Source organism: Salmo salar, chromosome ssa25 (assembly GCF_905237065.1).
Source record: "Salmo salar chromosome ssa25, Ssal_v3.1, whole genome shotgun sequence".
NCBI lineage: Eukaryota > Metazoa > Chordata > Actinopteri > Salmoniformes > Salmonidae > Salmo > Salmo salar.
The window spans coordinates 10,599,594-10,610,456 of NC_059466.1; the positions used below are offsets into that span (position 1 = coordinate 10,599,594).

Below are 10,863 nucleotides of genomic sequence, written 5' to 3' on the forward strand. Positions count from 1 at the left end.
GCTTCAGGGCAAGTCTCTGAATGTCCTTGAGTGGCCCAGCCAGAAACCAATCGAACATCTCTGGAGAGACCTGAAAATAGCTGTGCAGCGACACTCCCCATTAAACCTGACAGAGCTTGAGAGGATCTGCAGAAAATAATGTACCCAAGAAGACTTGAGGCTGTAATCGCTGCTAAAGGTGCTTCAACAAAGTACTGAGTCTGAATACTTACGTAAATGTAATATTTCCGTTTTTTATTTGTAATAAATTTGCAAAAATTTCTAAAAACCTATTTTTGCTTTGTCATTATGGGGTATTGTGTATAGATTGCTGAGGGGAAAAACGATTTAATCAATTTGAGAATAAGGCTGTAACGTAACAAAACATTCCGAAAGCACTCTATATATTTTTGGGGGGCTCAATATAACTTGGGGGACCAAATAAAACCACCCGTGGGCCGCCAGTTGGGGAACCCTGACATATAGCATTAACAGATCTAGGACCAGTCTAGTCTCGTGTCCCAGACCCAGGCTGTTGAACTAGACTAGGACCAGGCTCAGAGGCTATAACTCATACTGTACCTCGGCTTTGCAGGGCCTTCTTCTTAAAGTCATGATCATCCTGTAGGTCCTCCAGTGACTTCATTTTCTGCTCTGCATCCTGAAGAGGACAGAAGTCACACTATTGGTTTTTCATGGACATCGATGGTGTTTGTGAAAAACATTTTCTGTCCTACTCTTCCAGACTGTTCAACTGGCTATTTTCATATAGACAATGCCGTAGTAGTCTGCATGACAACAAAAAAACACAACCAATATCACATGGTACTGGCCAAATGAGCGCACCTGTACTTGATTTCTCAGGTCTTTGACTTTGTTGTCCAACTCTTTCTGTTTCTCCAACACCACGTTGATTTGTGTGGACCAAACGTTTTCCTGGCAAAAACAGTTACAGACAATATGGTCTTCTTTCACACTCTGAAATGCTACTTCTGTTGCAGCAATGATTGAACATAAAATACATCCTATCAGAGGCTGTTTAACACATTATAAATTAATATTCTGCTAATAAATTTGCTGAAAAATCAGTTCATGGCTAAATTGTCCATGCAATAACTTTTCTCGGAAACACAAAAGAATGCGTCATAATCACAATTCAGTACACATACTGCAACAGACTATGCTTCCACATTTCCATAAGGCAGTATGAAAAAGGCAAGATCAGTGTCTCACCTCTTTTTTTAAGGCGGCCAGGATTTTCTTCTCCTCTTTCAGACATTTACATATAGTCATGGCCATGTGCAAAGGGTCCTCCTGAAAGTGGTCCTGGGAAGACAGTTAATCAATTTTAAAAGTCGAATGGGTGTTCCTCAAGGTTCTGTTCCAGGACCACTGTTATTTTTCATATACTTGCTAGTTGCTCTTGGAAATGTAATTTATAAAAAGGAAATGTCACTGCTATGCTGATTATAAACAACCTGTAAACCAAACCAGATAAAACATTATAGGTGCAATATGCAGAAATTGTGCCACTGTTTCCTGGTTGCTATAATTCTAATTTCAGTTTGTGGCAAAACAAGTAAGTATAGATAATCATTGTACCATCTAAATCGCTGTGAAATATCTTTTCAATAACCAAAAATATTGTATTTTCAGCTGTTTGAAGCTGGGATACAAATCCAAAATAAAAATAAGCTAAAACTAAACTTGTAAATGAGAAGCATAGAAAGAGCGCACACAGAACAGCTCCACCACTTCTTAAGACTTGCTTTCAATGAGAATGACAGATATATACCTCACATTTCTATGTGAATTTGGTTGGGTCGCCCAAAAACGTACATATAGCTGCTTTAAGCTTGCTAAATCAAAGCCTTATGTAACAAAGGACTGGATAGCCAGTATCCTGTTTGAAAACTCAAGCAATACAATGGTTAATGATTAGCTTAAAGAACCTCAAGATACTTTTGTGTATGTGGACACCCCTTCAAATTAGTGGATTCGGCTATTTCAGCCACACCCGTTGCTGACAGGTGTATAAAATCGAGCACACAGTCATGCAATCTCCATAAGTAAACATTGGCAGTAGAATGGCTTTGCTGAAGAGCTCAGTGACTTTCAACGTGGCACCGTCATAGGATGCCACCTTTCCAACAAGTCAGTTTGTCAAATGTCTGCCCTGGTCAACTGTAAGTGCTGTTATTGTGAAGTGGAAACGTCTCGGAGCAACAACGGCTCAGCCACAAAGTGGTAGGCCACACAAGCTCACAGAACGGGACTGCAGAGTGTTGAAGTGAGTAACGCGTAAAATGATATAAGTTCGGTTGCAACACTTACTACCAAATTTCAAACTGCCTCTGGAAGCACAAGAACTGTTCGTCGGGAGCTTCATGAAATGGGTTTCCATGGCCGAGAAGCCGCACACTAGCCTAAGATCACCATGCGCATGCAAAGCGTCGGTTGGAGTGGTGTAAAGCTCACCGCCATTGGACTCTGGAGCAGTGGAAACGCGTTCTCTGGAGTGATGAATCACGCTTCACCACCTGGCAGTCCGACAGGACAAATCTGGGTTTGGTGGATGCCAGGAGAACGCTACCTGCCCTAATGCATAGTGCCAACTGTAAAGTTTGGTGGAGGAATTATGGTCTGGGGCTATTTATTATAGTTTGGGCTAGGCCCTTTAGTTCCAGTGAATGGAAATCTTAACACTACAGCATACAATGACATTCTAGATCATTTTGTGCTTCCAACATTGTGGCAACAGTTTGGGGAAGGCCCTTTCCTATTTCAGCATGACAATGCCCCCGTGCACAAAGCGAGGTCCATACAGAAATGGTTTGTCGAGATCGGTGTGGAAGAACTTGACAGGCCTGCACAGAGCCCTGACCTCAACTACATTGAAAACCTTTGAGATGAATTGGAACGCCGACTGCGAGCCAGGCCTAATTGCCCAACATCAATGCCCGACCTCACTAATGCTTGTGGCTGAATGGAAGCAAGTCCCCGCAGCAATGTTCCAACATCTAGTGGAAAGCCGTCCCAGAAGAGTGGAGGAGGTTATTGCAGCAAAGGGGTTGACCAACTCCATATTAATGCCCATGATTTTTGAATGAGATGTTCGACGAGCAGGTGTCCACAAACTTTTGGTCATGTAGCGTCATTTGTGTCATTACATCAGCTTGAAACATTGTTGATACCCTCGATCCTGACTGGCCCTGATCTGACAATAAAATAACATCTCCAGAGCAGCATTCTTAGAATCGAAGCACCAGTTTTATGGATTAATACTCAATAGCCAATGCCTGAATGTTTATACCTTGTAAATGAATGTCAACCCTTACAAATTAATACCACATTCCACCCTGGCCTTACCTGCAGTTTGCGTTTAATCTTGCGTACATTGTGTTGCAACAGGAAGTTGTTCTCCAGGGAGAAGCGGCTGTACTGGTCGTCCAACTGGCCCAAGAGGTCATGGAAACGGACCGTCGCCAGGGAAACGCTGGCTGCCACCGTGTCCCTGCAGGGCGTCAACCAAAAGGGGCGGGATTTTGAAATCTATCGTTATCATTTAAAATGATAGCAACCAGACCACGGAAACACAGTATCTTAGAAGGTGAAGAGTTTGACAACTGTACATCAACAACAACGAAAGTGTCAACCTTGATACATCTCTTACTTTTACTTTCAGTTTCCTTCTTAGAGTAGTTGGCGCAGGCTTTCATCTACCCATTAATTTCCTGCAATTCTATGTCACGTATACTCCCTCTCTGACCGCTAGGCCATCAGGCTGCTGATTATCCCGCACACCTATTACCATCGTCAAGCGCACCAGCGCCTCATGACACTCACCTGGACTCCATCACCTCTTTGATTATCTTCCCTATATCTGTCAATCCCCTTGGTTCTTTCCTCAGGTGTTATTGACTCTGTTTCATGTCGGTGTGTTGTTTGTGGTTTGTGTGTTTTTTGTTTTACTTATTAAAACACTCACTCCCTGTACTTGCTTCCCGTCTCTCAGCGCACTCGTTACATTCTACATATTTTGCCATAGGCTGGAGAGAAGTTATTGCAGTTTTTAATATGATATTTGAGTGAGAGTGACAAGTTTAGATAGTCTAGCGGCCAGCTAACTTACCAGCTAATTGACCAATCCACAAAAATTGTTGCTGACATGGGCTAATTGAATGACTGTCACTGACAGAAATAAGAAGAGAATCTGCTTTTACACAAACACATTTTTAAATTGCACCTTGTGCATTTTATACTTTTCTAACTCTCAACAGTAAGTTTACATATTTTTTGGGGGGATTGATCCACGGGCCGCCAGTTGCCCACCCCTTACCTAGATTAACAAACAGCAGCACATTAAATCATGAGAACAGTACACAGCCTTTGAAAACATCTACACATACTGACTGTGTAAATGACAGACCTAGTCAGCCACTGCTGCTCACTCACCAGTCATGGCTCTCTATCCAGGCACTGAGGTACTGGCGGATCTCCATAGGGAAAGTATCATCATACAGCTGGTCCACCTGCTCCAGGTACTTGGAGTCTAATTTCTGCAGCTGGAACCACTGGGCCATCTAGGAACCAGGTACAGAGACATGGCAATCATTGTTTCCCCCTGTACCATTCCATAGGCACATACAGTCAACTATAAGCTTCTTTAGTTTTTGAAGGGTTGAGGAAGAGTCAGCTGCTCTATAGTGCTGCTGGGTTACACCAATGTTGCCTAATGTGATAATGGCTGAACTGTTTTCCATTATCTTTTTACTGCATTCTGTGTAACTCGGTAAAGGGATATAGTTTAAACAAGCTATAAAAGTAGCTAGACTGGAATTCAATTGAAGTGCATTTCACTCTCCTACAGTGTCACAACTTAAGCCGTGGTGTAAAAGTAAAAAAGCCGTGGTGTAAAAGTAAAAAATACTTTAAAGTACTACTTAAGTAGTTTTGGGGGTTATCTGTACTTTACCTTACTATTTATATTTTTGACAACTATTACTTTTTACTCCAAATAAACAAAAAAAAAAAAATGGCCGTCTGGTTTGCTTAACATAAGGCAGGTATTCCCAAACTGGGGTACACACAATGCCGTTGGGGGTACGCCAAATAAACATGTGATTCACATTTAAAAAAAAAATAATATATTTTTTTTTATTCTTCACATTTTCAAACAGTACATTTATATTTTCCAACGGGGCTATACATTTGGGTGAGGTTTTTTCTCTCGCCTAAGCAGCCTCGTTTCACTGCCAAAAATAAAATTCAACCATCTAGTGTTCAGCGAAATAACAACACAATGTCAAATACAGGTAGCCTAGTGAAATAATTAACATCCAATCACATTAACCGTTACTCTCTCGCCGGAAACCTTCACTCTTGCGCAGACATTTGGAAACGAAACATGACAATTTCAAAAATAAGCCACGAGAATAAAGATGACATTCGAGTAGTAAGACATATATAAAAGCAACAGATACCATTAATAAGAAGGGGCTAGAAGGGGCGTCTTATATGGTGAGCTACCGAGTGGATAGCACAGGCAAGCCCCATACTATTGTGGAGGACTTAATTCTTCCTGCTGCCGCGGATATGGCTGGGACAATGCTGGGGGAAAAGGCCCAAAAAACTATACAGACAATGTCTCCATCAAACAACACCGTTTCACGACACATTAGTGACATGGCAGGATATGTTTTGAAACAATTACTGCTTTGCATATAAGCCAGTGAATTATATGCGTTACAGCTGGATGAGTCAACAGATGTGGCGGGCCTGGCACAGCTCCTGGTATATGTCAGTTACGTTTATGGGGGATCAATTAAGGAAGAAATCCTCTTCTGCAAACCACTGGAAAACAGGACAACATGAGAGGATATTTTTAAAGTACTGGACAGCTTTGTGACATCAAATGGACTTTGGTGGTCAAGATGTGTTGGTATCTGTACTGATGGCACAAAAGTCATGACAGGGAGACATGGTGGAGTGGTAACGCGCGTGCAAGCAGTTGCTCCTGACGCCACTTGGCGCAGCATCCACCGAGGGGCTCTTGCTGCCAAGGGAGTGCCTGACAGCTTGAAAGACATTTTGGACACTATAGTGAAAATGATTAACTTTGTTAAAGCAAGGCCCCTGAACTCTAGTGTATTTTCTGCATTATGCAGTGATATGGGCAGCAACCATGTAACATTTTTTTTTTTAATTTAGTAATTTAGCAGATGCTCTTATCCAGAGCGACTTACAGTTGTGAATGCATACATTCCATACATCTTTTTCCGTACTGGTCCCCCGTGGGAATCGAACCCACAACCCTGGCGTTGCAAACACCATGCTCTACCAACTGAGCCACACAGTAACGCTTTTACAACATACAGAAGTGCACTGGTTATCAAGGGGCAAAGTATTGACACGTTTTTTGGAATTGAGAGATTTAAGTTTTCTTTACTGACCATAATTTTCACTTGTTTGACCGCTTGCATGATGATGAGTTTCTCACACGACTGGCCTATCTGGGTGATGATCTGAATCTAGGATTAAAGGGACTCTCCGCAACTATATTCAATGTGCGGGACAAAATTGAGGCTATGATTAAGAAGTTGGAGCTCTTTTCTGTCTGCATTAACAAGGACAACACACAGGTCTTGTCACATCCTGACCTTAGAAAGCTGTTATTTTCTATGGTAGAGTAGGTCAGGGCATGACAGGGGGGTTTTCTAGTTTAGTTTTCTATGTTGTCAGGTTCTAGTTTTGTATTTCTATGTTGGGTTTTGTTTGGGATGATCTCCAATTAGAGGCAGCTGGTCCTCGTTGTCTCTAATTGGAGATCATACTTAAGTAGGGTTTTTTTTTCCCACCTGGGTTTGTGGGAGATTGTTTCTGAGTTAGTGTATGTTTCTACTCTGTGTCACGGTTTGTTCGTTCAGTTTATTTATATGTATTGCATAGTTTCACAGTGTAAATAAAATGTAGAACGACACACACGCTGCACTTTGGTCCGCTCCTCCTTTCAACAAACGTGACAGGTCTTTCCATCATTGTATGATTTTTTGTGTGCAAATGAACTCAAGCTCAAGCTTTTATTTCTTTCATCTCATTCCCAGTGGGGCAGAAGTTTACATACAGTCAATTAGTATTTTGTAGCATTTCCATTTAAATTGTTTAACTTGGGTCAAACGTTTCCGCTAAGCTTCCACAAGCTTCCCACAATAAGTTGGGTGAATTTTGGCCCATTCCTCCTGACAGAGCTGGTGTAACTGAGTCAGGTTTGTAGGCCTACTTGCTCGCACACGCTTTTTCAGTTCTGCCCACAAATTTTCAATGGGATTGAGGTCAGGGCTTTGTGATGGCCACCCCAATACCTTGACTTTGTTGTCATTAAGCCATTTTGCCACAACTTTGGAAGTATGCTTGGGGTCATTGTCCATTTGGAAGACCCATTTGTGACCAAGCTTTAACTTCCTGACTAATGTCTTGAGATGTTGCTTCAATATATCCACATAATTTTCCTGCCTCATGAAGCCATCTATTTTGTGAAGTGCACCAGTCCCTCCTGCAGCAAAGCACCCTCACAACATGATGCTGCCACCCCCGTGCTTCACAGTTGGGATGGTGTTCTTCGGTTTGCAAGCCTCCCCCTTTTTAATCCAAACATAATGATGGTCATTATGGCCAAACAGTTCTATTTTTGTTTCATCAGACCAGAGGAAATTGCTCCAAAAAGTACAATCTTTGTTCCCATGTGCAGTTGCAAACCGCAGTCTGGCTTTTTAATGGCGGTTTTGGAGCAGTGGCTTCTTCCTTGCTGAGCGGCCCTTCAGGTTATGTCAATATAAGACTCGTTTTACTGTGGATATAGATACTTTTGTACCTGTTTCCTCCAGCATCTTCACAAGGTCCTTTGCTGTTGTTCTGGGATTGATTTGCACTTTTCGCACCAAAGTACGTTCATCTCTAGAAGACAGAACACGTCTCCTTCCTGGGCGGTATGATGGCTGCGTGGTCCCATGGTGCTTATACTTGCGTACTATTGTTTGTACAGATGAACGTGGTGGTACCTTAAGGCGTTTGGAAATTGCTCCCAAGGATGAACTAGACTTGTGGAGGTCTACAATTTGGCTGATTTCTTTTGATTTTCCCATGATGTCACACAAAGAGGCACTGAGTTTGAAGGTAGGCCTTGAAATACATCCACAGGTAAACCTACAATTGACTCAAATGATGTAATTTAGCCTATAGATGCTTCTAAAGCCATGACATCATTTTCTGGAATTTTCCAAGCTGTTTAAAGGCACAGCCAACTTACTGTATGTAAACTGCTGACCCACTGGAATTGTGATACAGTGAATTATAAGTGAAATAATCTGTCTGTAAACAATTGACGGAAAAATTACTTGTGTCATGCACAAAGTAGATGTCCTAACCGACTTGCCAAAACTATAGTTTGTTAACAAGAAATTTGTGGAGTGGTTGAAAAACGAGTTTTAATGACTCCAACCTAAGTGTATGTAAACTTCCGACTTCAATTGTATGTGAGAGTGGATTCTCGGCCCTCACTAGCATGAAAACTAAATACAGGCACAGACTGTGTTTGGAAAATTATTTAAGACTGAGACTCTCCAATACAAACCAACATTATAGAGTTATGTGCATCCTTTCAAGCACACATTTCTCATTAACCTGTGGTAAGTTATTCACAATTTTCGATGAACAAATAAGGTTTTATATGTAGGATGGTTATATAAAGAGCAAAATGATTGATTATTATTATATTATTATTTGTCACTTCCTACGAGCCGGGTTGTGACAAAAACTCACACTCATTCTTATGTTTAATAAATGTACCGTGTAGTGTGTGCGTGGCAGGCTTACAATGATGGCAAAAAAACAAATTTGAGAGTGCACTGACCCTGGTGCTAGAGGGGGTACGCAGCTGGAGGTTGAACGTTTGAAGGGGTACGGACTATAAAAAGTTTGGTAACCACTGATATAAGGAATGTGAAATGATTTCTACTTTTACTTTTGATACTTAAGTATATCTAAAACCAAATACTTTAACTTTTTCTCAAGTAGTATTTTACTGTGTGACTTTCACTTTTACTTGAGTCATTTTCTATTAAGGTATCTTTACTTTTACTCAAGTATGACAATTGGATACTTTTTCCATCACTGGTTACAAGCGATGTCCAGGGACAATACTGCAACCTTTCCTGCACTGATGAACAGTTGTTGTTTTTTCATCTATAGATTAGATTAGGCATTGAACCATTGAGTATCCTGTGTCTCTTATCAAGATATATTTCTAATTCGAGTTTCCTGTTCCAAATGAAGAATATACAACCATTATCACATGCTGATTGACTGAAGCAAATGATATTCAGTCAACAGCTATGGTTGTGGTGGTGTGATTTTTCTAAACCTGGATCTTTGAAGCATTGTAAAATCAACTGAAGTGTCTTTATACGATTATGATGACGGTTCAAGCAAATACATTCTGAAAACAGCATTGCTAGACAAAAAGAAAAGAAAAACATGATACAAATATGGTAATCTACTGTACCACACTTGTAGTTATTGCACATGCATTGATTCAGTATGCAATTATTTGGTGGCCTATTCACTGTTGCCAAATTAATCAGCACAAGTGACGCTATGCAAAAATGTATGTGCCAGCAGCTGCCAGGGAAACCTAATACAATTTTCAAATTAAATTATTCAAAAAAATAATTACAAGAAAATGGCAGAAATTATATTTTTCCTTACAGAACCAAATTCTGTGAACAGACAATCTATTTTGTGACAATCATTTGAAATACGTACAATATTTTACCGTTTCAATAATATATTACACAAAATTCCCTGCATGCACAATTGCTTTTTTGGGCGTATTTTAACTGTTATTTATTGATTACAGTAACTACCAGGTACAGTAAGCTGTACCTACCTTGATTAATGTTGAAAACGGTACAAAAAGGTGAAGTCAAGATAGATGGGAAAAGGTTCCTCCACTAACAACCCCTGCCCTGCGCTTCGGAAAACGTGTGAACATTTAGGTAGGCTTTTAAATTCTGTATAGCTTATCGCAGCTAAGATTTTGCGTAGGTTCAGTACAGAACCAATCAAAATCCAGTGCGCGTTTTGGCGCTGTTCTTTCTATCGGGCAACCTCCCTTATCAGCATGAAATCAGAAACTTCAATTTAAAACGCAACTCATTCAGACCGTAAATAGAAACCTAAGATATTATTGAAAAAAAGCATTGTCACATTTTTTGGGTAGTTCATCCTGTACTGCAATGGAATGTTCAACATTTTAAAAAGCTAATTCATAACTCAAAAAGCTGTCTTGCTGACTATACTGCATGTATTACAATTGCTTGGCAAAGTTCAACAGTCGTATCTTCATTTATCTTTGCAAGTGCTCTGCAGGTTCTGTCGGCGGGAGTGGCAGAAAATGATGGAACGGCTGTGTAGAAACCATGTGGTTTCCGAGAAAGCGAAAGTAGATGGTGCAGTTCCACTGATAGGAAACAGCCTGAAACTTAACATGCTCAAATTCCAAGTCAGTATTTTTTTCAGGAACGTACAGTGCATTCGGAAAGTATTCAGACCACTTTACATTTGCCTCATTTTGTAACAGCCTTATTCTAAAATGGATTACATTGTTTCCGCGCATCAATCTATACACAATACCCCATAATGACAAAGCAAAAACGGGTTTGTAGAAATGTTAGCAAATGTATTAAAAACAAAAAACGGAAATATCACATTTACATAAGTATTCAGACCCTTTACTCAGTACTTTGTTGAAGCACCTTTGGCAGCGATTACAGCCTCAAGTATTATTGGGTATGATGCAACAAACTTGGCACACCTGTATTTGGGGAG

The 10,863-nt window shown here is 40.6% G+C and overlaps 1 protein-coding gene across 4 annotated transcripts in view; it reads right to left on the minus strand.

The window, feature by feature from the left end:
- The window catches only part of LOC106586142 (signal transducer and activator of transcription 1-alpha/beta), a 27,557-nt gene extending 17,452 nt beyond the window's left edge, over positions 1–10,105 (minus strand). For 3 of the 4 annotated variants that reach the window (XR_006761915.1, XM_014173037.2, XM_014173036.2), the window contains exons 1-6: positions 9,923–10,105; positions 4,435–4,562; positions 3,349–3,493; positions 1,213–1,305; positions 826–915; positions 562–640 (exon numbers count right to left, since the gene is read on the minus strand). Coding sequence is in view for 3 of the 4 variants with exons in the window: in XM_014173037.2 (XP_014028512.2) it covers positions 562–640; positions 826–915; positions 1,213–1,305; positions 3,349–3,493; positions 4,435–4,562 (535 nt within the window). In the remaining variant the exon portion in view is untranslated. Of the gene's footprint in view, positions 1–561; positions 641–825; positions 916–1,212; positions 1,306–3,348; positions 3,494–3,652; positions 3,758–4,434; positions 4,563–9,922 lie in introns of those variants that run through there. The other variant, XM_014173039.2, reaches the window with a different exon arrangement.
- Positions 10,106–10,863: the final 758 nt, after the last annotated feature.